General features: G+C 58.1%; 1 protein-coding gene across 1 annotated transcript; it reads left to right on the forward strand.

Annotated features, from left to right (window-relative positions):
- The first annotated feature begins 19,992 nt into the window (after positions 1 to 19,992).
- Positions 19,993 to 22,759, forward strand: ADRA2C (adrenoceptor alpha 2C). Its single transcript, XM_045392063.3, has one exon. The coding sequence runs from the start codon at positions 20,863 to 20,865 to the stop codon at positions 22,231 to 22,233; it is 1,371 nt and encodes a 456-aa protein (XP_045247998.2). The 5' UTR covers positions 19,993 to 20,862; the 3' UTR covers positions 22,234 to 22,759.
- The last annotated feature ends 5,078 nt before the right edge of the window (positions 22,760 to 27,837 follow it).

Here is a 27,837-nt window from a genome sequence, read left to right on the forward strand (position 1 = left end):
AATTTTTTTTTTTGTATTTTTAGTAGAGACGGGGTTTCACCGTGTTAGCCAGGATGGTCTCGATCTCCTGACCTCGTGATCTGCCTGCCTCGGCCTCCCAAAGTGCTGGGATTACAGGCGTGAGCCACTGTGCCCGGCCTGAGGGCCCTTTTTACATCCCTGCTTGGGAACTGTGTGTTCATGCAGTTTGCTGACTTTTTTCTATAAGATTTCTAGAAGATACTGGTAAGTAAAAGAAAGCACCAGGCCAAACAACACGGTAGCACGCTGCCTGTTGCACAGAGTGTAGCTATGACTGCCTGTCTTTACAAGAAGCAGCACAGGAAGAATAAACAAGACAACAATTAGATTAGCTTCCTGCAGGGAGGGGGGAGGGGCGGGGGAGGGATTCTCCAGGGAGCCCACCCAGCACACCTTTTGTGCACGTCTGACTTTTAGAAGCATGTTCGTGTTCTACATATTAAATCAGGAAGCATGAGAAAGGGAAAAATAAAATGGACAGAAAACGGGAAAAATGGGCAAATGACATCTCAAATGAAGAATATAATCACAGTGAAAACCAAAAAGAAATGAAGAACTAATCCAAGAAGCTGTGAACACAGCGTCTGTCCTGCAGGCTCCGCCTCAGGCAAGGTCAGAAGGTAAGCGGGGAGTGCAAGCCAGCCCAGGGCAGCTTCCCGGGTGCACGCGTTTTACTCTTGTAGTGGAATGAACATGGCCACGCTGAAGGCATCACAGGCGCCGGCACAGCCGTGCACACCAGGGCACACATCCACGTCGCTGGAAGAAGAGATGTGGAGGGCCAGGAAGAACCCCTCAGGCAGGGACTGCACTTCAGTATGAGTCATGATTTCAGGAACACGCATGCGTGCGTGAGCATGTGCAGACGTGTGTCCTTGTGTGCCTGTCTTTATGATGTGTGTGTGTGTCTGGGTGGTGTGCCTGAGTGTATCTCTTAGGTCTGTCTGCTGAAAGACCTAAAACCTTTGTATCTTTGACACTGGTACCCAGACCTTGGTTGCTAATATATTACCCATTAAATTACCAGGGCTCCTCGGAGAAGTGGCTGATTTTAGGGCTGGTGCAAGAAAAGTACAAAAATAGCCTGGAACATCTTGTTACGCCAGAAAGTAACGAGGCACACACACACACAAACAAAGGTGGCATGTCACAGACTCCAGAGCCAGCACAGAGGGGCGCCTTCTGACCAAATTTGGAACCATTTGAGCACCAAAATATGGAAGTACAGCAATGAATCACAAATCCTTGAAAAAAAATGGGGATCCACAAAAACATACTATAGTAGATGACGGGTGATTGATGGCCAGAGAGACAGATGATTGATAGGTAGATGATTTGTAGATGATGCGTACAAGATAGGTAGGTACGTGATAGGTAGATAGACAGATGATAGATAGGTATGTGACAGGTAGGTAGATAGGTAGGTAGATGGATTACACAGATAGATGATTGATAGACGAGAGACTGAGAAATAGATGGATAGATAGATACGGTAGGTGACGGATGGATGATAGGTGAGACGGAAGGCTGTTGTTTCAGAAGACCAGTTGCTAACTGGTGAATGTGGGGGAAGTGCCGGGTTCAAAAGCTGACATTCTGGCTGGCGTCATTCACGGACACTTAGTCAGGGGCAGCTCTGGCGAGGAGCAGACCGTGTCCAGGGTGGGAAAGCGTCCCCACCCCCGCAGCTCCCGAGAGTGCCCCTGAGCTGGGAGGAAACACTGAGCGGATGTCCAGCAGATCACTCCACAGCTCCTCCATCAACGCATCAGAAACAACACGCGCAGCGAGAGGCGGATGGACATCCTGCGCCTGAGAGAGACACACACTCCTGTGGCGCTGACGCCGAAGATGCGCACGCTCCATCCAATCCCGGGAACTACCAGACAACGCCAAACCTGGACCCATCTATTAAAAAACAAGCCCCGTGTTCTTCCAAAATGTCAGCAGCGTACATGACCAAAACCGTGGAAACACTCCAGACGGAAGAGAACCACGGAGACAAGACACATCAGTGCAATACCTGACCCCACAGTGGCCCTATGCTGGAAGACAAGTGCCGCGAAGGACATTCTGGGGTCAGCCGGCAAGACGGGAACAGGGCTGCGAGAGGGGACTGCGTTAGGATGCGGCTGTGATGGCAAGCTCGCCATGATGAGGAAAGAGCTGTCTGTCTCTAGGGTATCTTTAAGGGCAAGGAAGTGTGATACATGCGTGCAACTTAATACCGAATGGTTCAGAAAAGTCACCCGCAGCGCACCGGCGAGCAAGCCAATGAGAAAATAAACAGGGCAGGCTGGGCATGGTCATTGCGTCCAGGTGAAAGGTCTTGGTGTTCTTGTACTATTTTTATTTTTGTGGTTCTTCTGTTGTTTGAAATTATGTCCAAACAAAATGCTGAAAAAACAACAGCAATGAAATCCTCGCTCTCCGCCAAAGCATCTAAGTGAGGCACACAGATATCGTATGCAAGCAAATCGCTGCTGTTTGCAAAAATCTTGCAAAGCAGCCAACTCATGCCCCCTACCTAGTTACCCCTCTAGGAACCCTTGAGATAAATGATGCAAGAACACCCCACCATCATCATAATAAAGCTTGTACAGTAATAACAGTAATAATCTGCTATAATAACAAACCCCTGTGTGTGCACTGCACTTAACAGTTTACAAAGCATTTACCAGACTCCATTAGATCTTCATGGCAGTCAAGTGAAATGTGTGCTCTATAAATTATGCCTTAATAAAGTTGTCAAGTTTTTAAAGGGAATCTTGATACCTATTTTGCCAGGCTGTGGTGAGGATGAAGTGAAATCAGAAAATGACAAAGCTTTGGGAATTCTGAAGCAGCTTCTCAAACGGTGGTCTCTCGGCCCACCTGGATGGCAGTCCCCCAGGGAGCTTGTTGCCGTGCAGATTCCTGGAGGCTGTCCCCAAAGCCCCGGAGAGCCTGGGACCCTCCCTTGTAGCTCCCCCAGAGAAGCCAGCCCAGAGTGCAGCCGCAGAAAGGGCAGGCAGAGGCAGGAGCCCGGCCCTGGTGCCTGGTGCCCTGGGTGGCTGGGTCCAGAGCTCAGAGCACTGCCCGGGGAGCATGGCCCCTCAAACTGAGCACCGCCCTGGATGAGGGGAGCTGCCCACACTGATCCTTCGCAGACTTTCTCCAGTGGGTGAGTGGAGTGGGCAGGCTGTGGCCCCTCATATCCCCTGGATGCCCGCCTGGTGGAGCCTGGCTGCAGGCCATTCCTAACAAGTGCTCCAGGGCCCTGGCATTCCAGGCCGAGCTGGGCGGGGTGGCTGTGCTATCAGCGAGCCCCCAGAAGCTCGCTCAGAGGGAGTGCATTTGAGCCAGCACCCAGTTGCCACCTGAGACGCAGAAGGCCTTCCTTTTTCAAAATTAAAAACAATTGAATTGCGGTAAAATACACAGAACATAACATTTACCATCTAAACCAGTTCAGGAGTGTTCAGTACATCCACACTGTGTCCCGCAGCCACCACCACCAAACCTCTCCAGGACGTTTTCAGTAAAACAGAAGCTGTCCCCATTAAACAACTCTCGGGCTTCCCTGGCACCCAGCCTTCTATTCTCTGTCTCTACGAATTTGACTGCTCTAGGAATCCCATGTAAGTGCAATTGGATAGTGTTTGTCCTTCTGTGACAGGCTGATTTCACTGAGCATGCTGTCCTCAAGGGCCGTCCGTGTTGTAGTCTGTGTCAGAATGTCCTTCCTCTTCAAGGCTGAATAATATTCTGCGGTATGGATGGACCTCACTGTGTTTATCCATCACCTGATGATGGACATCTGGGTGGCTTCCGCCTTTCAGCGATTACAATAATGCTGCTATGAACGTGTGTATAAAGAGCATCTCCTCAAGACCTTGATTTCAATTATTTGGTTATATACCTAGAAGCAGGATGGTGGACCATATGGTAATTCCACGGCTAATATTTTGTGGATGCCCCACACTGCTTTCCACAGCGGCTGCAGCATCTGACATTCCCAACTGCCCAGGGCTCCGACTTCCCCATGTCCTGGCCAACACTTGTCACTTTCTGTTCCTTTGTTCTAGTCACCTTCCTAATGGGTGTGAGATAGGATTTCATTTTGCACTGAAAGGACATCAGTGACTTGATGTAGAATTTCATGAAATCCTCCGTGGTCACCAGGTTGCACTGCTAAAACCTGGAAGGAGCCGGACACTCGGTACTTTCAGCTGTACGGCTATGTCTCCCCTGCGGCCACTGAGCTCTGCCCTTGCAGTGGGAAAGCAACCAGGGACAGCATTGTTCCTGAACAAACGTGTGCAGCTGCTTCCCAATAAAACTTTTATTTACAAAACTAAGTGGCGGGCCCAGCAGTTCTAGCGGCTTGTGGGTGGGAGATGCACCAGGACCAGGCAGAGGACCCAGAGGGTCTGACCCCCAAAGGCTGTGGCCCTGCGTGCTTGCAGGAGGCAGGGAGATGCAAACAACAGACACAGGCTGTGCATTGCTGCCAGCTCCAGCAGCAGGGACAGAACGGAAAAACTAAGATCTGCAAAGCCATCCGTGTCTCATGAGAAAGGTGGCCCCTGGCCTTGAGCAACAAATATAGACGTGGGTGCACACTCACACACGCCCTTACATGCAGGGCATGTGAATGAGTCCCCAAGGCTTCCAGAAGCACCAGTTGGGCAGTGCAGACTCAGACCAGAGGCTCCCCCGACTCCCCCACCACCGTGTGCCACTGGGAAGAGCTTCCAGGGACATTTCCAGGCTCCTGGGTGCCCTGGGCTCTCCTTGTTCTTTCCAACTGGAGCTGGCACTGGCCGAGCTCCTACTGTGTGCCAGGCCCTGGGCCAGGCACAGGACACACAGGCCCCTCCAGCTCCACCAGCAACCTGAGCAGGCGTTCAAAAACAGCACGAGGGCACAGGGAGTTCAAATCAGCCGCTCGAGGACCCATGGCCATCAAGCAGGGGAACCAAGACACAGAGTGTCAGCTGCCAGCCCAGGGACCCCAGAGGTGGAAGGGCCATTTGCCGTGTCTCCTGGGCAGACCCTCGGGGCTTATGTCCTGCTTGGCTCTTCCGAGCCTTCTCTTCCACACCACGAGGCAGCAGTGACTGACTCAAGGGGTCACTGCAGAGATTAATCAGATCATGTAGGTGAAGTTCCCGGCTGTGGTGGACCCTCTAAAAGGTGGCTCTTGCTCCTGGGAGCCCCCACCATCCAGTCACAGCTGGAGCCAGGTCTGCCTAGCACCCCAGCCCTGCTAATTGAATAAATATTCATTTGTGTTGAATACCCGAGTGCCATGGTTTCCATGGCTACCCACTCCTAATAGCTTAATGAGACAAGGGCCCAGATTTTCCAAAACCCGCATGAATGCTGGTCCCGATGGGCAGTGCCTCCATCCCATGGGGCGGGCCCTGCTCAGCTCCCTCTGGAAACATCAGAGACAGAGTGGGCTGTGGTCCAGGAGTGAGGATTCAGCAAACAGCCGTCAGCCGTCACCATGTGTGGATGGGCAAGGTCTGTGAAACCCCAGGCCGAGGCCAGCGGAGTCAGAGGGCCTGTGCCCTGCATCGCCCCGCATGCCGCGCTCCCTCCCTTCCACCTGTTGGTTGGTTTCACTACATGCCAAGAGTGTCACCTGTAGCAAACATGAGTCCAGAGCCCTGGCCCCTGCTGCCACGGCCCTGAGCCCTGCAGAGTCATGTCACGTGTGTGTGTGTGAGAGAGACACCTGCCCCGCCCTGCCCACTGGGCACTGTTGAAAGGGGTCAGGGCCATGCACTGTCTAGCCCTGTCCTGCCTTTCTATTTTACCTGTCCTTTCTCCTCTTCCTCACCGGTCTCCGACTTTCTGTCCCCATCCCAGCTGACACCAGAATGTGCCCCATGGACCTGATGATCAGGGACTGTCCGGGGGAGGCCAGCAATGATGGCCAGGGTCAGGGGCTGCGGGAAAGGTGGGCCCTGACCGCCACCTTCGTCACCAGCAAGAGTAGATCTCAGGGGGCCACAGCCGGTGGGACATGCCCATGTGTCTGCCCCCCTCTGATGAAGAAGCAGTCACAGGACCACACCCTCAGCTTCCAAACTTCCTGAGTCCCACCTGAGTGCTCCTGGTTGGCAGAATCCAGCAAGAAGCAATGTCGCCCGGGGTCCATGGTCCATTTGACCATGGCCCAGGGCGGTCCTGCACCTGCAGACATAAGTCCTTGGGCAGCCACTCTGGACACGGAGGTGGGAGCAGGAGGGTCCTGCCACACATGTTCGTTCAGAAACGATCCTGTCCCTTTGCAGCTTTCTCAGGAACCCCAACAGCTCGTGGGATGCCTGACCAGGGAGCACAGCATAGCCGTGGGCAGGCCTGCAGGCAGCCAGTTGCTAGGGCAGTCACCAAGGCGGGACGGTCAATGGAAATGCTCCACTAAGTCGGGCACAGATGTGGGGAGATAGCACCCGTGACCTTGGCCTCCCCACAGGCAGCCCAGAGTGCTGGCCTTCCTCATGCACACTCCACTCTTTTATACTTCAACAGCATGGGGTTCCCGCCCTGGGAGCAGGATGGTTACTTGGGAAGAGTCCTCCACCAGAGAGTGCTCCCTGGCAGGACTGATAATGAAATTGAAGCAACGACTGAATGCCACCACACCAGCATGAGCTGGGGTTGGGCAGCTGGGGCTTCCCTCCTTTCCGGGGACTGGCCCCGCTTGAACCTGCAGAGCATGCCTGCTGAGGACTGGAGTTGGACGGCAGGCTGGCTCAGTTCCCAAAGTAAGGGTGTGCAGCAGGAACGCAGCCAGGTGCCTGGTGTCTCCAAGAACCCTTCGAGGGGCCTGCACCACTCTCCACTCGGGGTGGATTCTGCGGGGTCCTGGGAGAAGGTGGTGGGTTGTGTGGAGCAAGGGACAAGCGACCCCATAGGGAAGTCAGCAACGGTGAGGGCCAGCACCACGCCGGGGGCTGCGGGAAGCCAGCAGTGCTAGAGGCCTCCCAAGAGGGTGGCAGCCCTGCCTGAGCCCAGCCTGGCAGGGAAGGCACCAGGGAGGCCACACCCCACCTCTGCCCCACACCTCAAATCTCAGCTGGGGGAACAGCCGGGAAAAGGAGGCCCACGTAGAGACCAGGAGCAAGGCGAGCCAGGCTACGCTGTCTGTGTCCCTGTCCCCTCCCACCAGGCCGGTCACCTCATGTCCCAGCCCAGGGCCCCTTCCACCGCTGTCCCCTAGAACGCCGAGGCTCAGCACACCCTGCAGTTTGACCTGGGGAACTCTTGCAGGTCGCCTTTGGCTGAATCTGCCAGCCGAGATGGGAGGGGGTTGGCCTGGCCATTCCCAGCCCAGAACCTGCCCGAGAGCCCGCAGGACTGAGGATGCTCACTCTCCCCACCTCCACACCCACCTGCCAGCCATTCCTGAGGATCCCAACTGGTCCCAGGTCTCTGCCCTGAGTCGTCCCGGAAGGCACAAGAGGCACCCAAAGAATGAGCTCATGTCCCCTCATCCCCATGCCATGCTGGGGCCTTGGCAGCCCTCAGGCGTCCTGAGGAGCCCAGGGGTTACCCAACCCTTCCAGGGGTGCAGGAGGGCTTCCTGGAGGAGACAGCTGGGCTGTTCTTGGGGGCTAAAGAAGAGCAGGCCAAGATGGCCAGGGTGGGATGGGCATTCTGTGCTGAGGCATCCTTGCGGGAGGGCATTGGGAGCACGGGGACAGAGCAGAGCCTGGTCTCCTGGAGTGGCACCTGTGGGGCAGGAGGCGTGAGGAGGGGCACAGGCTCCCAGCCATCCCTGGGGGCTCCTGGCTGGGCTTCACTCCTGCCCGAACAGCACGGGAGATCTCTGGAAGGTCCCTCCTGGCGAGGCCCATCTGGCCTGGGCTCAGGCAGCTCCCCTGAGGCCGAATGCCCCGCGGCCAGCCCCCTGACACACTGGAGGAGGGCAGGGGGCAGAGGCAGAATGGCACCTGAGGCACGCAGTTGTGGTCCCTCTGCCCCCCAGGGCCTGGTGCTTAGGGCTGGCTGGTGGGGGGTGGGGGTGTGGGGGCGGTGGAATGCCCCTCCTGGGCACCGGTGGGCCTTGCAGCTGGTGCTGTAACTTTCCCAAAGATACCTGCACTTCATCTTCTCCCTTCCCTCCCAGCTACGAGGGGCAGGGGCGGAACTCCAAGATGGCAGCCAGGCGAGGGTCCTGTGACCTGGCACCGGGAAGTGTGCCTCCTTGGTCATGAAAAGGGGGAATGTGCCTCCTCGCAGGATTTGTATTTTTTTTTTTTCTGTAATTGAAACAATATCTGGTGTGAGGCATCTAATTACCGCTCTTTCCTAGAAATTGAGCGGTAACACGTCCTGTCGATACAAAGCTTTTGTTAAAGTCAAACACGGTTTCCCAGGGCAATTCCAATGAACACTGCACTAAACAGTACTTGGGTTTTTAAATAGTTTCTCTAAGTATAATACCGAGCCTGATGCAGTCTACCTCATCTTTTGTTCTGGCTCCATTTCGAAAGTACCTTTGTACTCCCGTGTTCCTGCATAACAAGAGCTGATAGTTCCTGCTCACTTGAAGAAGATCTTACCAAATTAGACTTTTTAGAAGTGGGAGAGCCTTTCGAGAAATCAGAGCCAACCTACTCATTTGTCAGCGAGACAAACTGAGTCCTGGGGTGAGTCCCTCAGCGCATCAAAAGGTCATAGAGCACCAGACCAAGGTAAGAGCCAGGAGGTCAGGGGCTGGGCAGAGAGAAGTAAGAAAAGGGACACGGGAGGCTGGCAACAGAAGGAGGAACAGGTGATAGTCTGCGTTCCAATCCCACTGTGCTTTGATGCCATCAGCACCCCAACCCTGACCCTAATCCTCACCCTACCTAACCCCATCAGCACCCAACCCTACTCCAACCGTAACCTAACCCCATCAACATCCCAACCCTAGCCCTGACCCCAACTCCAACCACCTTCCAACCAGAGAAAAGGCAAATACATCCCTGAAGGACTTCATCCTTTGCAGAGCGCTCTCACGTCCTTCATCGTGAGAAATAAAAATGAAATCCTAAGATCCCCAACAGACTGAACAGACCACCCTTTGGCCAAGGGGACCCCAGAGAAACTTGGAAGCTGAGTTCCCACCATGATGTGAGGGAGGTGGGACCCACCTCGTTGTACCCCCTCCCTCCCTTGCTAACCATCCCTGGGCTTCCTCCCTCAGGGCTGCAGAGAAACTGGCTCTTCCAAAAGACTCTGCCCTGGTTTCAACCAACGCCTGACCTGCCCCTCCCTGGTGCCAGTTTGACACAGCAACCAGCCAGCATTTCTTCCTGGTAGGAGACCACGGGCCACAGAGAGCTTCTGGCCAGTCTGCGGGGGATGTGTAGAAAGGGTTTCCGTCTCTTCTGCTTCACCTTTTCACATCAGAGGGCGGAAAACTCCACCCTCAGGTCATGTTGCCATTGCCATGTCTTGAATGTGGGTCCTATGGAGAGGCAGGAAGCTCAAGTGCACGCACGTGTGTCTCCTTTCATGGATATTCATGATTCCTCCGATAGCTTGTTGAATATGTACATTAGGCTCCCCTGCTCAGCAAAGGGAACCTTCCTGTTCCCTTTGCCTCTCCCTCAACACGTCTGTTTCCAGCTTCTTTCCTGAAGCTACGCTTCCCAGCCATCAGAATGGCTGCCCTGCAGGCTGCATCCCTTTATGAGGAATAAGGCTCTCCTTTCCAAACTTAGGAACCTTGTCATTCTTCAGTTGACAACCTTTTAGGCTCTAGGAGTCCACTTTGTTCACTGATATATCCCTAGGTCTCAGACAGTGTCCAACACAGAGTGAGCACTTCATAAACATTTGTTGGATGGAGAGTGAGCATGTCCGTCAGTAGCGGCTGGGCGTGCATACTCGCCTATCAGCACGTGTGTGTGGAGCCTCGTTCTGTCTCCAGCAAATTCGATTTGTGGCTTAAAGCAATAGAAATTTATTATCAAAGCAATGGAGGCCAGAAGTCTGAGGTCAAGGTGTTGGCAGCACTGTGCTCCCCCCGAAGGCTCCATGGGGGGATCCTTCCCTGGTTCCAGGAGTTCTTTGGCTGTGACCCCATCTCTCCAATCTCCCCCTCCCTCCCTGTGTGTCTCCTCTTCTAATGAGGACACCAGTCATACTGGATTAGGGTGGGCCCAAATCCAATAAGATCACGTTCACACGTGCGGGGGGTTAGGACATGGACATAGCTTTCTGGAGGGACGCAATTCATTCCATAATGACAGTTTTCTTTCTCTCTTTTTTGTTAATTACATGCTATCAGAAAACAATTAGTATCTTTCCCATGAAGATCCAGATCTCTGTCCCTCTTCCTGCATGAGAACTGGCAGGGTGGACTTGCAAGGTAGCTGTTTCCTTCTGATAGGATATGTGCCACGGACCACCCTCCCAGCCCTCCTCTGGCCTGGGCGCTGCAGCCCTGGAGTTGCAGGCCCTTGATCTGCCCAGTGGTTTGCAACTGGGGGTGATTTTGCCCCCCAGGGGTTATCTGGCAATATCTGAAGACATATTCGGTTGTCGCAACTGAGGAGTGCTCCTAGTATCTAGTGGGTGGAGGCCAGGGAAGCTGCCAAACTTCCTACAATGCACAGGGCAGCCCCCGTGACAAAGACAAGTGCAGCCCAAAACATCAGTAATGCACAGGTGGAGAAACCCTGTTCTACAGTGATAGGATATTGATCTGGGAATATGGCTGCCATGTAAAGACTACATTTCCCAGCTTCCCCTACATTAGGGGTGGGCATGTGACCAAGTTCTGGCCAATAGGGCATCAGCGTAAGGGAGGAACACAACCTCCAGGTAAGGCTGGTCCATGATGGAAGGGCCATGGGCTCCCATCCCACCATTGTGAGGCCATGGACGTGGTGCCAGGGCCCAAGCTGCCCACTGGGGATGGCAGGGAAAAGGCAGAAGGGGCCTAAAACTGGGGCTGCCCACTGGGGATGGCAGGGAAAAGGCAGAAGGGGCCAGGAAGTCCTGCCCAGACTTCCATGTGGGACAGAAAGGATCTTTTATCTTGCTCAAGCTGCTGTGCTTTGTGGTCTTCTTGTTACAGCAGCATCACCTGTACCTTGACTTACTCACAGTTATAAATCTCAGTCCAGGTCCATAGCCTCCCATGACAAATTTCTGGTTTAAATCAGAAGCTTTCTGGGAGGAGAAAACTCGAGAAGAAAACATAGCAGATCTTGCTGAGTTTGGGCCCAAGGTGTCCAGGTTCCAAAACAAACATTCCAGGGCTGTGGACAGTGGCGAGGACGGCTCAGCCTGCATCCCTGCCTTCCACAAATACTTGGGAATCAGGATCGACGCAGGAAGCTGGAGGAAGCTCCCAGGGTCAGGGCAAATGTGAGCATTCTTAGCTTATTTTCCCAAACATGTTAAGGACTCTTCTTCATTTTCCTATTAAAAAAACCTCAAAGCCAAACAAAACAAAACAAATCTCTGAACTCCCTCCAGCTCTGAAGCACTTGTCTGTTCTGGTCAGATTCACAAATCGTGGGCATAAATTACTTTTGTTGAATTAACCATTCCTACCCAGAACATTCTCTGGATTCTACCTGGAAGCAGCTGAAATACAAGGTATCAAACCTGAGGATGGCAAGGGTGGCCTTAGGGAGCACATCACACCTCACACGTGGGCACCCGCCACCTATGGTCCTGCCCACACTTTCCACGCGCGCACGAGAGCAGGTGGTGTGTGGTGTCTGTGGTTTCCATAACCTCTGGCCACAGCTGGGGACAGAAGCTGTGTCACTCTGTGGCCCTTTGGAGCCATGCACATATTCAGGGCTCAGCAAATGAGAAGCAGCAATGCAGGGCGGAGTGGCTCGGGTGAGAGCTGGGCACGGATGCTTGCTGGGTCTCAGTGTCTCAACCGAAGGAAAACCGCCTGCCTCATGAAGAGAGGGGTTCCTTCATTCATTCGTCATGCTGGGTGCTGGGGTGAAAGGTTGATTAGCACTGGGGTGCGCACCCCAAACAGGCTACATGGGAAACAGCAGCCCCCGACAGCGGGAAAGTGTGGGTGACGGGGGTCCCCAGGGAGGCGACCACCTTAGGGAAAGAAGCCCCAGCGTCCTGCCAGGGGCCCCTCTGTGGTCTTTGTCGGGGTGGGTGGCTACCACAGAGGTGGTCACTGTGGGTAGAGACTGGATAGGGTAAGGCCTGAGCCCAAGCCCCAATCTACCGGCCACTCCTTGGAGACCTGGGGAGCCGCATCTGCTCCCACGGCCTCCGCTTTCTCATCTGCAAAGTGGCGAAACCATAGCACTCAACCCTCAGGGGTGATATCAAGGTGAAATAAAACAAAAGGCTTTCAAATTCTGTTGAACACCCTGAGAAATCATTGGAGGTCTCCAAAGGACAGCTACCCATGTTAGGGAGGTCTGGGGTGAGGCTCAGTGGGTCAATGGAGGATGCACTGGCCACAGGGTCCTGGACTCCGGCAGCCCGTCTGAGGTGGGGAGGGGTGGCCCATATAGCAGTGGGGAAATGGCCCAGGAAGCCTTCCCTGTGCTGTCAAGGCCAGGGCACAAGCCCCCTCCACAGGAAGCCCTTCCTACTGCCCCAAGCCAGCACAGGCACCCTCAGCTCCTGTGGCCAGGCACTGCCCAAGGCTGATTTATCTGTGACCTCAAGCACAGCACGAAACCTGATACAGCGGAGCACCAGAACTGTGTACTGTGTTGAAAATAATCAGAGCTGTCCTAAGACGGAAGCAGGCTGCTCAGAAAGCAGTGAGCTCCCCATTGCCTGGGGTGTGCAAGCAGAGACTGGGAACGGCCTGAGGCACATCACCAGGCAGACTCAAATGTCAGCTGGGAGCAGATCCAACAGTGATGATGATAACGGCGATGAAGATGATGATGAGGAGGAGGAGGAAGAGGAGGGTCAACTGTAATTTACCGAGAGTTTGCTACATGCCAGGGATCCTAAGGTCTTAGTTCTCTTTATTAGAATTGTTTTTATTTGCCAAAGTAACTCAAGCACTTGGAACAAATTAAACAATACAGGGACAGATAAAGAGAAATGTGGCATCGGTCCCCCCCCCCAGGCCCACCCCTCCCCCAAGCCAAGTACCCAGAGCTGCCCAGTACAGATGGGTTGGCAGAGGCACTTGGTACACAGTACCCCAGTTAGTACTGAAAGTTGAGTATTAGAGACTCAGAGAGACGAGGCAATTTGCCCAAGGACCCACAGCTGGGTAGACGTTGGGGGTGGCACAGAGTTTCAGTTGCCTCTCCAAGCTCTCCTTGGAGTCCTGAGATGCAGCTCAGCCTGACCCTCCTCTCCTCTCCTGGTGGCACCTGCTGGCCATGCGTCCTCCTCCCGCAGTGGCCCGAGGCTCCTGGGCAAGTCTGCCCAGCCCAGGCCTGTGCAAGGCCCTGTGCCCACACACCAGACTCCATCACGCCTGGATCTAGCAGGGCTGGCATTTTGATACCCATCCACGGGACTCCCGGGTTCCACCTCACACTCCCACAGTGCCCTCTAGGACTTGGGGGCCTGGAAAGACCCAGAAAGACCACTGAGTCCTGTCCCTCGATTCACAGGTGGTGAAGCAGAGGCTCAGACTTGCCCAAGATCACATAATGACTCAACGGCCGAGGCAGGGCTGCCAGCGGGCATTCCTCGGGACTGTCTGGAATTTGACGGTGCAGTGGCCTCCACCACACACGTTTCCACTCATCCATCCCTCAAACACCCGCGGGCATTGCATCCATCTCCTGTGGCTGCGGTGAGAAATGATCACAAATGCCACCACTTAGAACCACACTAAGCCTCCTCTCCCAGTGCTGGAGGTCAGAAGTCTGAAGTGGTCTGCAGGGCCGGTGCCTTCCGGAGGCTCCAGGCCAGAGTCTGTCTCTTTGCCTCTCCAGTTCCCAGAAGCACGGAGTCCTGCAGCCACTGGTCCCGTCTGCACATCGCTCTGACCTCCGCTTCTGTCATCACACCTCCTCTTCCGGGATCCTCCCACCTCTTTCACTTACGAGGACCCTGATGCCACTGGGTCCACAGGTGTCATGGGGATCACCTCCCAAATGCAAGGTCCTCAGTCACGTCTGCAAAGTCCTTTTGGTATGCAGGGTCGCATGGGTCTGTGGGACATCACTCTCCAAAGGAGGCAGAATTGAGCTGGGGACAACTCACGAGCTTGGGGGACAACTCATGGCTTGGACATGTTCAGCTGCAAGTTACAGAACCTTTCTCCCTAAAAGGGTAAAACAGTAAGTCTACTTAGTACCTCCCTCGGCAGGAGGAAAGTCTGGCCAAAGCGGGGGTCCTGGGTGGGTTCTTGGAGGCTCAAGAACAATGGCACTGGGGACACACCCTCTTTCCTTCCATGGTTTTCATCCTTATCCTTAGCTCCTCCTGGTCACATGACAGCTGCAGCTGCTCCGGGCATCACATCCTCACATGTGCCCTACCAAGCAGGAAGGCAGGCTGTGGGCCTTCTGGCACATTTCGCCCTTGTCCTCAGGCAGGTTTCATTGGCTGGGACAGGGTCAAGTGGCCTCTCTCCTGCAGCCACCCTGCAACGGGCAGGGCCCAGATGGCTCTGGGCTGAGACCTCTGCAGATGTCATTCTGGGGAGTATGCACAGTGGCCACTAAGGCTGGGAAAGGTCACAGAGGAAAACCCAGCCAGCTCAAACCCAGAATCCAGGCAGCAGGCCCACTGCCAGCCTCCCTGCTAGGCCCAGGCCCAGGATGGTGGAGCAGGAGGTGAGGTCTTCCAGGCCGCCCTGCCCTTGTCACCTCTGCATCTCCAGGGCTGCACGCAGAGGATGCTCCCTGGTGTCTGCGGACTGCATGACAACTGAACCAGTGAAGGGCTGTCGGTTGAGGCTGGGCACTGGAGGGCTCTGAATGTCAGGCTCAGGCAGCTGGGGGCAGCCACTGAGGGCAGCAGAGAGCCCCTAGCAGGAGAAGCTAGGTGGAGACTGAAGCAGGTGCAGCGGGCGGAAAGAGGTGGGGCTCGCAGGAAGCCGTGTGGCAGCTGAGAGGGTGGGGGGTGGCAGGGATCTGAGCTTGGACCCCAGCAGGGCCAGGGCTGAGGTACACAGCTGGTGCTCAATAAGACATGCTGACCCACTGCTTTAATCTATTACACTCATTGCAAATCAAAGCCAGTCCCCGAAGCAGTACTTTCTCCAGAGGGACTTCCGCCAGCTCTGTAAGAACTCGACTGTGCCAAACCCATCAATGCTGATCAATATGCAACAGCTCAGAGAGCCAGCCCAGGCCACGGCTCCCTGCCACATCCTGACAAGACAAATCAGTTTCTGGAATTCTTCAGGGAGGGGCAGGGAGAGAAGCAAGTCTCATTTTTCCCTGACTCGTCTTTAAAAATGAAATTTCAAATAAACATAGGGAAAGAAAGCTCAGCTCAGCTCAGCTCCAGGGAGAAAACATGTCCTCTTGGTCTTGGTCTTGAGACAAGAAGATAGGGCTGGCTTCCCTCAGTTCCCACACCCACCAGGGCTGAGTGGAGAGCAGTCTCTCCCAGACTCCAGACTCTTCCCTTTCCCCTGCAGACACCAACCAAGGGCAGAGATGGGCAGGCGCCACCCCCACCCCCAGGAGCTCACAGCCAAGTTGGGGGAGGGGGTGGCTCAGGGCTGGCGTGGGCCTCAGAATGCTCTGGTCCAATGCTCCCATTTTACAGACAGGGGAAACTGAGGCCCGGGAAGCCAGAAGGCTCCCCCACTGCCAGACAATAAGTAAGGGAATGAGCAGCCACATCTGATGACCCCAAACACCACGGAACCGAGAAAAGGTCCTGTTGGCCAGGGTCACTGGGTCTGGCACAAGCAGCCACCAGGTGAAGGCACCCCCTGCACTCAGCACCCAGCAAGCATCAGTGTGGCTAAGGAGGCTGGGGCCAGGCCCACAAGCCCATTTGCCCTTCACGGCACCCATCCCGCCACCAGGCTTTCATCCAGCTCCTTCTGTGAGCTGAGAGCCCGGCCCTGGACCAGGCAGTGGGGATGGGACACAGTTGAGACACATGGTTACTGATGATGGCCACACCCCACGGGGCATGCAGGAGGCCAGCAAAAGGGGCCCAGATCCAGCCTGGGAGGTCAGGGAGGCTTCCTGAAGGAGGAACATCATGGGACAAGGCTTGAAGAAAGAGAGCCCCAGGAAAGGTGGGGCAGAGGGCATCCAGGCCTGTGGACAGCACATGGCCAGGCCCAGGGTCCACAGGAGGCAGTGAGAAATGTCCTCACAGTCTGGAGAGGAGGGCTGACTGCAAGAGCCAGGTGGAGCTGTGCAGACAAGGGAGGCGATGCAGAAAACAGCTGCAGCCCTGGAAGAGCTGGCTGCAGCAGAAACCCAGAAATATATCTTCTCCTCAGCCTAGGAGGGTGGGCAAGGCCACAGGTGCCACATATGTGCATACACATCCATATGTGCGAACCCATGTGTGCACATGCATGACTGGGGTCATGCATAGGGACAGATGTGTGCAGCACAGGCATAAAAACGTGTGTGCAATGTGCATGGATTCGTGTTATCTGCATAGGTAAGGGTGTGCATGCATGCGGTATGCACAGGTATGTGCACAGCATGGGTACATAACATTTCTACATATGCCAGTGTCATGTATATGCATGTGTAGAGATACATGTGCAAAGAGCACGTGTATGTTAGTGCATATGCACCTGCATGTGAATAGTACATGGACATGTGTGTGCACACGTAGGCATGCTTGTGAACATGTATGTGTGCATATTCTGTATGCATGGATGCACTGCAGAATCCATATGGTATATGTAGACAGTGTGTACGTGGATGTGTGCATGCATATGTGCATGAATAGGTTGCATGCTTGCATGCATGTGTGGAAATGTGTATGTATGGGTGTTCATGCTTGCATGCACATAGATGTGTGCGTGCACACACATATGCCTTGGCGTGTTCACGTGTGTGCATGGATCTATGTGTGCACAAGGACGTGTGTGGATACATATGTGTGTGTGGACACTGTACATGTATGTATGTGCATGCATGCTTGTACGTGCAGGGAGAGGGTTTGAGGAGCCAAGCTCCCCTCCACCCGAGCTGAGGCTGCTCATGAAGCCCAGAGCGCGGCACCCCAGGCAGGCACCCTGCAGGTGCACACTCACATCCCTTCTCAGGGTCTGCCCGGCCCCAGGTCTTTCTGGCACAGCAGCTGGGGCCCCAAGTCTGATGGCTACATGGCCCTGGCTGGACCAACCCTGTCCTCCTGGGCCCCACGTATCACGGGTGAGATACAGGCAGGTTCACCTCTGCAGCTCCAGGACGCGCCACTTCTAGGTTCTCAGTTCTAGGAAACACCTCTAAGTTTCCCTTCTGAAATCTGCCCACTTCTGCTATGTACCCCCATGCACACGCACACACATCCCCCACAACCCCCGCCAGTGCAGCCTGACTACCCCAGCACCCTCCTTCCTCGCCCCTCCTAGTTGGGCCGAGCCCGCATCGTGCCTCTTCAGGACAGGAAGTCTTGCTGGGTGCATGCTGTTCTGCTTGTTACGGACAATCTGGAGCAGTTCCTCAAGTCTAATTTCAAGGTCTGGGGGAAGAGGCCTCTCCAGCTCCCTTGCAAACAGCTGTGGTCCCCGGGGCCTCCCACCACAGGCCGGCCTGCGTGCAAGGCAACCCCTATGCATGGCCCAGGGCTTCGCTTCCCCTAATGACTGGGCCCCAGCCTTTTGCCCCTTGGCTCCATCCAGGCCCTGGACTGGACCCTTCTGCTCCCTCCCTGGTCATGCCAGGAGGTGCTGCCAGCAGCATGCCAGCATGCTAGCTGCCATCCCCAAGGGCCTGGGCCACTCACTGGCCAGGCGATCCAGATGCCCTCAGCCTGGCCTGTGAGTGGCCCCTGCCTTCAGCCCTCCTGAGCAGTGGGAGGGTTCATCTAGCTCAGGGCCCCAGGTGCTCCGTGCCCTTTGGCCTCCAAATTCCTGTGCCTGGGCTGCCATCTCTCGGGAACACAGAAGCCAGGATCCTAGATAGATCCCCATGCCCCTGTGCATCCCCCAAAGCACTTCTCAAAATGAGAGTCCCTCATCCTGGGGGTGGGGGGCACGTAGATGCCAAGGGAGAGAGCCCTTCTCCAAAGCCTTCATCTGGCCCCTGCCACTGCTCTTTCCTGAGTCCTCCTGTCTCCCCATGCCCCCAGTACGAAGTCCACCCCCACTGGAGCAAGCACAGCCTACAGACGCCTCCCCTTCCTCATAACACCTCCTCCTTCTCTAAGCAGAGTTTGGTCACCTCCTTCAGGAAGGCTTCCTTGACAACCCTGCTCCTAGGCTGGGGGAGGAGCCCCAGGGCACTGATGGTTGTCAGCGCATTCACCTCAGTGGGTGGCACCGTCCACCACAGATGGTGCGCGCCTCAACTGAGGCCAGGCCCCCTCACTCTGTACCATTGCAGGGGCCTCAATAGAGACAAAGGATCCAGTAGGCCAACCATGAAGGAAGCAGGTGTGTGTGGGCTTCCCTGAAAAATGTACCTCCAGGTGCCCTGGGCAGGTGACACCTTTTAGGCAACCAGGACCAGGAGTGCCTTTAGCAAGGATGGTGACTCTCCACCTTCTCTGGGTCACACACCTCCCACAGGACAGCCATAGCCTTTTGCTTCCCCAAAGGGCATATGTGCCCCAGACTAGCACAGGACTGGCATGGAAGGCTTTGGCTCCAAAGTGCGCTCCTGCTTGGCAGGCCCATCAACTGAAATATTTGCTTTCTGCCTGGCCCCGGCTTGGCCTCCACACCCCCAGTGCAGGCCCCGCTGGTGACAAACATGGTGAAGAACGAAGCTGTAGCTCCTGGCAGCGTCTGCGGAGACAGACAGGCTCCTCAGTAAAGCTGAGCCGCTGAGAACAGGACAGGCTCTGAGACTAAAGCTGGCACCCTTCAGGAGCTTAGAGAGAAGCTGCCCCAGGCCACGGGCATGGATAGGCATCCCAGGGGCGGTGGGCAGTCACTCCAGCCCCTCCTCATGATGACCTCCTGGGCACCCAGAAGCGCCCCTTCCCCGCCGGCTCTAGATACAGGATGGACAGCTTCCCTACCTCTCCCCTGCGGGCCCATGCACGGGGAGGCCAGCCAGCAGGGTTGCGTTTCTGGACGTCTGGGGGAAGGCTTGTCCCTTCGGTCCTAGCAGAGAAACACATCAGGCCTGAGAACTCCAGCTCTCCTCCTGGACCACCTCGTCCCTCGAGGTCCCTCTCCCGCAGACCCCAGGCTGACTGGAGGCAGAAGCCAGCACCCAACATGGGCCACACAGTGACAGCGCACATCTGCAGAACGGAGGTGCACGGACTGGGGCGAGGGTACACGGGTGCTACCTCCACGGCCGCTCTCCCCTGAGCCCACCCTTGCAAATAGCTCATCATCCAGGCAGCTCCGTTCTGGGTGTTTGTCAGAGGTGGTGACTTTGAACACTTCTCCATCCTTTAAAAGCAGGGCCTGAGAGCCTAAGGATTAAACTTCAATCACTGCTAACATGGGTGCAGAGCTTGGGAGCTTGCCCAGGGCTTCCACAGTCACCGCCGTTAGTTATGATTCATGCTCCAGCAGCGCTGGGAAGGGGGCCGAGGGAACTGAGGCCGGGGTGGGTGTGGAGGTGGCTCTGCCGGGGAGCGCCGATCCGGGATGTGATCCGGACCCTGAGCTCGGCAGGACCTGTGCGCACCCAGGCAGCGTCGCGTCCTCCCCCAGGCTGCGAGAGGTTGCTCTGCCATCAGGCCATGGACCCCGAGCCGCCCGTGCTGCGTGCGCGCGTGTGCGCGCCCCCGCCTGCGCCCATGCCTGCGCCGGGGGAGGCGAAGGAGGCTCCCGTCTTAGAAAGAGCAGCTTCTGGAACTCACCGCCCAGGCCGGCCGCCGCTCGGCCCAGTCCCTCAGGCTGCAGGCGGCCCTGGAGAGGGCGCCCTCGCCGAGCGCGCGCCCCGCGCCGCCGCCCCGGACTCCTCCCCGGCGCCGCGCGGGCAGGTTCGACCAGGCGGCCGCGGGCTCCGGCTCCCGGCCCGCTCCCCAGGGCCCGCGGCCCGCCCCGCCCCGCGCGCCCGCCCCGCTGCGCAACTCGACCCAAGTTGGAAGCCAAGGCCAGGCGGCCGCACTCGCGCCCAGCGCAGGGCGGCGGCGGCGGCGGCGAAGGAGGCGGCGGCGGCGGCGCAGCTCCGGCGAGCTAGGCGGCTGCCGCACGGCCGAGCCTGGACCGCGGGGGGCGCCCGCGCCTGGGAGCAGCGGGAGGACTCGCGGCGGCGCCGGCGCCCCGCCCGGGAAAGTAAAGTTGGAGCCGGAGGGAGCGCGCGGGCGCGGGGGCCCGGAGGAGCGGCGGCCGGCGCCCCGGCGCGCCGAGCCCTAGCCGGCCGGATGGGAGGCAGAGCGCCCGGGCCGCCGCCGCCTGTCGCCTGCGCCCTGGCCGGGCTCCGGGGCCGCGGGGCCGCTCAGGCACGCCCGCTCGGGCGCCGCGTCGCCGTGGGCTCGCCGCCGGGGCGCTCCCCGTGAGCCGGGCCGAGGGCGGGGCCGCGCGAGGACCCCGGGACCTGCCCCCCCTCCCCCCGCCGCCGCGTCGCCGCTCGCTCCGGGCGCCTCCTGCTCTGCACTTACGCGCTCGGCAGCTGCGGGGAGCCCGGCAGCCACGCTCTCCGGCTCGCCGCCCGCCGAGCCACCACGGCCGAGGGCCGGCTGCGGGGCGCCGCGGTCCCCGGCGGGCGCGCCCGAGCAGCAGGCGGCGATGCGGGCGCCGACCCCGGCTGGGGGGCGCCCAAGCTGCCGCGGCTGCTCCCCGGCTCCAGCAGGGACCGCGTAGCTCGCGGGAGGACCATGGCGTCCCCGGCGCTGGCGGCGGCGCTGGCGGTGGCGGCAGCTGCGGGCCCCAATGCGAGCGGCGCGGGCGAGAGGGGCAGCGGCGCCAACGCCTCGGGGGCTTCCTGGGGGCCGCCACGCGGCCAGTACTCGGCGGGTGCAGTGGCAGGGCTGGCGGCCGTGGTGGGCTTCCTCATCGTCTTCACCGTGGTGGGCAACGTGCTGGTGGTGATCGCCGTGCTGACCAGCCGGGCGCTGCGCGCGCCACAGAACCTCTTCCTGGTGTCGCTGGCCTCGGCCGACATCCTGGTGGCCACGCTAGTCATGCCCTTCTCGCTGGCCAACGAGCTAATGGCCTACTGGTACTTCGGGCAGGTGTGGTGCGGCGTGTACCTGGCGCTCGATGTGCTGTTTTGCACCTCGTCGATCGTGCACCTGTGTGCCATCAGCCTGGACCGCTACTGGTCGGTGACGCAGGCCGTCGAGTACAACCTGAAGCGCACGCCACGCCGCGTCAAGGCCACCATCGTGGCCGTGTGGCTCATCTCGGCCGTCATCTCCTTCCCGCCGCTGGTCTCGCTCTACCGCCAGCCCGACGGCGCCGCCTACCCGCAGTGCGGCCTCAACGACGAGACCTGGTACATCCTGTCCTCCTGCATCGGCTCCTTCTTCGCGCCCTGCCTCATCATGGGCCTGGTCTACGCGCGCATCTACCGCGTGGCCAAGCTGCGCACGCGCACGCTCAGCGAGAAGCGCGCCCCCGTGGGCCCCGACGGTGCGTCCCCGACCACCGAAAACGGGCTGGGCGCGGCGGCAGGCGCGGGTGAGAACGGGCACTGCGCGCCCCCGCGCGCCGACGTGGAGCCGGACGAGAGCAGCGAGGCGGCCGAGAGGCGGCGGCGCCGGGGCGCGCTGCGGAGGGGCAGGCGGCGGCGCGCGGGCGCCGAGGGGGGCGCGGGCGGCGCCGACGGGCAGGGGGCGGCTGAGTCGGGGGCGCTGACCGCCTCCAGGTCCCCGGGCCCCGGCGGCCGCCTGTCGCGCGCCAGCTCGCGCTCCGTCGAGTTCTTCCTGTCGCGCAGGCGCCGGGCGCGCAGCAGCGTGTGCCGCCGCAAGGTGGCCCAGGCGCGCGAGAAGCGCTTCACCTTCGTGCTGGCCGTGGTCATGGGCGTGTTCGTGCTCTGCTGGTTCCCCTTCTTCTTCAGCTACAGCCTGTACGGTATCTGCCGCGAGGCCTGCCAGGTGCCCGTCCCGCTCTTCAAGTTCTTCTTCTGGATCGGCTACTGCAACAGCTCGCTGAACCCAGTCATCTACACGGTCTTCAACCAGGACTTCCGGCGATCCTTCAAGCACATCCTCTTCCGACGGAGGAGAAGGGGCTTCAGGCAGTGACTCGCGCCCGTCTGGGGATCCTGGACAGCTCCACGCTCAGGGCTGGGCAGAAAGGGCGGCCCAGACGGGAGCTTTCCCAGAGACCCGGGGATGGATTGGCCTCCAGGGCGCAGGGGAGGGTGCGGCAGGGCAGGAGCTTGGCAGAGAGAGAGCCGGGCTCCGGGGAGTGGGGAGGAGAGAGGGGGTGACCCCTTTGCCTTCCCGCCTCAGCAAGGGGCTGCTTCTGGGGCTCCCTGCCTGGATCCAGCTGTGGGGGCCCTGCCGAGGTGTGGCTGTGAGGTCAGGGTTTTAGAGAGCAGTGTCAGAGGTAGCTTCCTAAATGGGCGAGCAAGGAGCCCCCCGAAACACACTACCACTCCCCATCCCCGTCTGACCAAGGGCTGACTTCTCCAGGACCTGGTCGGGGGGTGGCTGCCAGGGGGCAAGGAGAAAGCACCGACAATCTTTGATTACTGAAAGTATTTAAATGTTTGCCAAAAACAACAGCCAAACCACCAAACTATTTTCTAAATAAACCTTTGTAATCTAATGTTGGGTGCCGCAGTCAGTCCTTGAGCTTGGGGGCTGGGAGTATCTTCCAGCCCCTCACCCTGCCTGACACCCTCCGCCTTCCTCAGCCCCACAAGGCTGGACGGAGGGCACCCTGGGCCTCTGGGTTGCAACTTCCCTCTTGCATGAGAAGGAGGGGGTCTTGCTTTTTCTCAAGCTAACGCTTTATGTACATGGAAAATATGTACTCAAAATTCCCGTACTGAGAGTAGCGAAGAGGGGAAAGGAGCCTAGAACCCCCAAGTTATCCCCAAGTTTAGATTCTGGGGGACTGTCTTTCCTGCATTCCCATCCCTGCCCGTCCCCACTCTGATATTCAGAGCCTCCTGGTGGAAAGAGGTGGGGCTCTTCCAGTCCAAGCCTCCTGGTAGCTTTGAGCTAGTCCTCCGGGCTCTGAACGTTTTGTGGGCGTGGCTCTTGGGTGGAGAGAGGGTGGGCATGAGGCCGGCAAGCCCCCACACCATCATTCTAGACCAGAGGCCTGGCCAGAGCCAGGTTGAACAACAGGCACTTTCTTATTTCCTCCACAAACTGAAAGTCATTGAGGCCCCAGAGCAGTGGAGTGGGACAAGCCAGCAGTGGCTGGGGAGGGGCCTGGGGCCCTCAGTGTCTCCCCAGTGCAGCCCTGCCTTTCCCCCCTGCTCCACCGTCAGGCCCAGCAGGTGTCCCCACTGTCCCCACTGCTGCTTGAGGAAGGGCAGTGGAAGGTGGGGGATAGAATACCGAAGTGGGCTTCCTGGTGCTGTACCTTCATGGTGTAGGGACCACTGAGACTCAGCCGTTTCACAGGGCCTGGAAGCTGCCAGGATGGCTGAGGTGGAGGGGCAGAAGTGGGCCCTGGGCCTGGTAGGAGCTGGGCAGGGGTCCCCCCAACACACACGCACAGCTCGGTAGGAGTGCAAGGGCTGTGTCAGGCCTCCTGCTTGTGACCATCCATTCCCCATTCCCGTCCCCCTTCCCATCTCTGGGAGGCCCCCCCTGGGCTTCCCTGTGTGTACCCTCCCCTCCCAGACCCTGCCTGCCCAGCTCAGCCCAGATCCATCCTGGATACCCACCTCGCTGTCTTTGGCATGGGGGGCCAGGGTCTGCCTGGGGAGGGGTCAGCCCTGGGTCCTGCGTTCTTCCGCGAGCCCCCGTCCGCGAAGTCAGGTTACAGAGCAGGGGGGCCTGACTTGCCAGAGTTGGCCCTTGGAGAACCCACTTGCCGCAGCTGCCTGGCTTCCACTCCAGATAATGGGTCTTCAGGATGCCCCAGCTGAGAACTCTCCCAGCCGTGTCCACAGCTGGCACGTGCTAACGCTCGCACCTGCGGCGTGCTAGGCTCAGACACAGGTGGGAAGATGCAGACAGCAGTGGGGGCAGGGGAGGGGTGGAGAACATGGCCAGTCAAGGCCAATGAGGACATCCTTGACCTTCCCCGACCAGGCCTGGGCAGGGAGTCCTGAGCTGTTGGCCCAGCTTGTCCTGGAGCTGCTGCACTGGCTCAGACAAATCCCTGCTCTGTGGGCCTCGGTGCCCTACCTGGGAAGTGGAGGGGGTCCTGGGAGCCCTCTTGGGCCCTGCCAGGCCTGCCAATCTCTGGGGCAATCTATCCTCTGAACCTGGGACCACAGGAGACCCCACCTCAGAGACTCTATGGCTGGCATCGCACCTAGGGATACTCAGAGGGCAGGCCTTGGGGCTGCGAGGGAATCACTGCACACACGGAAAAGACCCCAGAGCTCAGGATTTCTGCTCCAGAATCTGCATCTTACCAAGCCGGCAGGAGGGGCCCAAAATTCACAACTGCAAGATGGGAGGGCAGACCCCCAACCCTCCACCTGTCAGCACTCAAGACCCCCAGTCCCACCCAGGGCACCCTTCCCTTCAGAGCACCAGCATTTCGTGTGATAATTTGACATTTCCTGGGGCTGAGAGAGGTGGATTAACCTGCCTGAGGTCACACAGCTGGTGATAAGACCTGACAGGGCCCAGGTTTCTTGGCCCCAAATTCAACCAGATAACAAGTATTTCTTGAGTATCTCCACCAGCTCCTACTGCCTCCCGGCAGGTCTTCAGGAATGGGCAACTTCCCACAGCTGAGGGCAGACCCCATGTGGAGGCCCAGCATGAGCAAGGGGCTGGAGATAGGAGGTGCCAGTATGTTTTAGGAAATGGGGTGCCAGTATGGGGAGGGGGAGACGACACAGGAGGTTGGGCAGAGGGGCCGTGTGCCAGGCTGCAGGGGAAAAGCCGGTGGGAGGGTGTTTGGACAGAGTGTCAGGTTTTGATCTGAGCCCCTGGGGGCTGTGAGGTCTGCAGAGGAAGCACAACCTCCCAGGGCTGGAGCCTGCCCTGTCACATGCTTAGCAGTGTGGCCTACTGAGCATGTCATCTCCGAACCGCAGATCCTCCTCCTTGCAAGGGGATAACCACAGCCCCCCACACCCAGGGCTCCTGGGGGATTAACTGCGAGGATACAGCAGGGCACGCAGCCTGGTACACGCTCAGGGAAGAATGTCAGCAAACCTTCCTCCTCTTCCTGTCCTGACCCCGCCAGTCGCACCCTCCGGGGCTGTGGCCGGGACTGCAGCTGGCAGATGTTCACCACTCGATCTTGATTGCCGCCTGGAGAGACTTTCTTTTCAGCTGGATAAACAGACACGGAAACCTGGCTTCTCACCCTGCCTGCTGCAGGAACACATGTCACCTTGCTCTGAGTCCTGGTCTCTTCATCCATGAAGGGGGCACTGACACCCACTCCGAGGGTAACATGAGCCCCGAGTGTCCCCAAACCCAGCCTGGGAACCACCTACCAAGAGGACTTCTCGATGCCCAGAGCAAGGCCCTCCCCTCTGCCGACCTGTCCACCATGGCCCCTGCCTCCCTGAGTGGCTCTCCTCTCCACGGACGAAGGCTGGGCCTGTCTCTCTTCTTCATGCCGACTTCATGGAGCCAGAGTGGCCTGATGTCAACCCCTGCCTGTGGTTGAGGAAACTGAGGCCCAGAGGTGACTATGTGGCCAGGGACCCCTAGGGGTGAGGAGGCAAACTGTGGACCCAGAAAGATCCCTTTGCAGAGAGCCTGGGCTCTGATTCCACCCCGTCCCAAGCCAGTGCCGTAGGTAGCATGGGATGCATTCCTGGTCCGGGCCACAGAGCAGTGTTTTCCACGACCGGTTTCCTGTGCAGAGCTCCCCGTTGGGCTCTTGGGAGATTTCAGGCAAAATAAAATAAAGCAGCCACTACCGACGGAGGAGGGCTTGCCCTGCGTGGAGAGTGCCGGCCCGAACGCCGTCCTGCTCAGGGTTCCTGTGTACCTGGCCCAAGCCTATCACAGATGCAGCTCCTACCAGATATACATAGATATGCATATGTTTTCATTAACTCCTGTATTTTAATCCCATGGCTGAGTTGGTAGGAAAGGAGGGAAAAGAAAAAATCCAAATTATTCCATTGCAGCTCAGTGTGGAATTCAAAAGGAAATATTCCTTGGTGCAGGCAGCAATGTTCGTACTTTATAGAAGCAGCTCCAGGCTTTGGATCCTGCCCCCGACTCCGGGGGTGGGGGCTGGGGGTGGGGGGAAACACGTTGCCGTGGCACTTGCTGGCGAGGAAGCCGCCCTTCCCGGCTGTGCTGGCAGCCGGCCGTATTTTTATATCACATCCATCGGCAGGGCTCAAATATTCCAGTGCCACGTCAGATCAAAACACACGGCGCCTGCAAGTCCATCTCCAGTCTGGTTGGACAGCCACGGCCCCTCCATGTCCCCGCTGCCATCAGCCCATGGTGGCCTCCACATGCAAGGGGTGGGGGAGGAGCAGCCCTGTGTGGAGGGCCCTGTGCGGAGTGCCACAGGCACCCCTTCATGCAGGTACCTCCACCGTCCCTGGGCAGGCATGGGCAGCCTCCGCTATGTGCCAGGGGAGATCTGAGGGTCATGACATGGATGTGGGCTGGGGCCTGACAAAGACGGGAGGGTCTCTAGAGCTGAGGAGCAGAGGAGGGAGACACCCAAGTCTTCAAGGCCCAGGGGAAGCTTTTCCATCTTGAGGTCCCCGTTGTCTTCCCACTGGGTTTGCCTTGAGTGGCCAGGGGACCTCCGGCCCCACTCCCGAGGGTCCGCACCCTCTGCGACCCAGCAGGACCGTGGAGAGCATGGATTGCAGCAGGCAGTAGAGGAGGATGGGGAGACTGGGAACCTGACAGGCTCCCTGGGGCCACGCCCTGCCTGACCCACCAGTGTAAATAGGCTGCAGTGTCTCCTGCCAAGGCTAGGGCCTCTACTCTAGCAGGGCTCAGTGCCACCCCTCTGAGATCTGCCTGGGAAGCAGAGTCAACTGCAAACTCTGGGCCAAAAGAAAGCTCTGGGGACCAAAAATGCCTTTCCTTCCTGCCAAGAGGGTTTGTGGCTGCTCCCAGTAAAAGCCTTGGGTACAATAGTGTTGTGATGGTCCTGATAAGGAATCAAACCAGGCAAGGCAGAGGTGGGGCGCTGGCCCAGAAAGCTCAGTTAAAGACATTCTGCCCTTATGTACGAGCACAAAACATGCCCAGAGCTGCCTGGCAGCCATGGAGAAAAGGGAAAAAGGATAGAAACTCCCTCTCACCACCTGATGCATGGTTGACAGGAAAGTCTGTAGACCAGGGGTTGGCAGCTAGACTCACCTAGAAGACCACTAGTCCCACAAGGCCTCCACAACTCTGGAGACTCTGCCTCCAGGGGAGGGCTTTGGGGACTGCAGAGAACCCCAGAGGGACATTCATGCCAGATTCTCTATTGGAGTGGGGGAATGGTCAAATCCCCATCCTAGCCTCCATCTCCAGCTGCACCAGACTGGGCCATTTTATGATTCATTCCAGCAACACTCCCGTCAGGCGCTGGCTCTGCACTGGGGAGGCTGTGGGGGAGGACAGCCATGGGGGAGTGGCTCCCAGCCCAGTGTCCCAGACTGGCCCTGTGGCTGTGCAGACTCCACTGGCCCAGCATGATCCCACCCTCCTGGGCTCCCAGGCAGGTCACGATTTGCTGCCGCTCCTCCATCCTCACCTCCGTTCATCCCGCTTCCTGCTGTG

This window comes from Macaca fascicularis, chromosome 5, assembly GCF_037993035.2.
Source record: "Macaca fascicularis isolate 582-1 chromosome 5, T2T-MFA8v1.1".
NCBI classification, from domain to species: Eukaryota; Metazoa; Chordata; class Mammalia; order Primates; family Cercopithecidae; genus Macaca; species Macaca fascicularis.

Excerpts from the sequence above, each read along its gene's own strand:
- ADRA2C (XM_045392063.3), top strand. The coding sequence starts at position 20,863 with ATGGCGTCCCCGGCGCTGGCGGCGGCGCTGGCGGTGGCGGCAGCTGCG.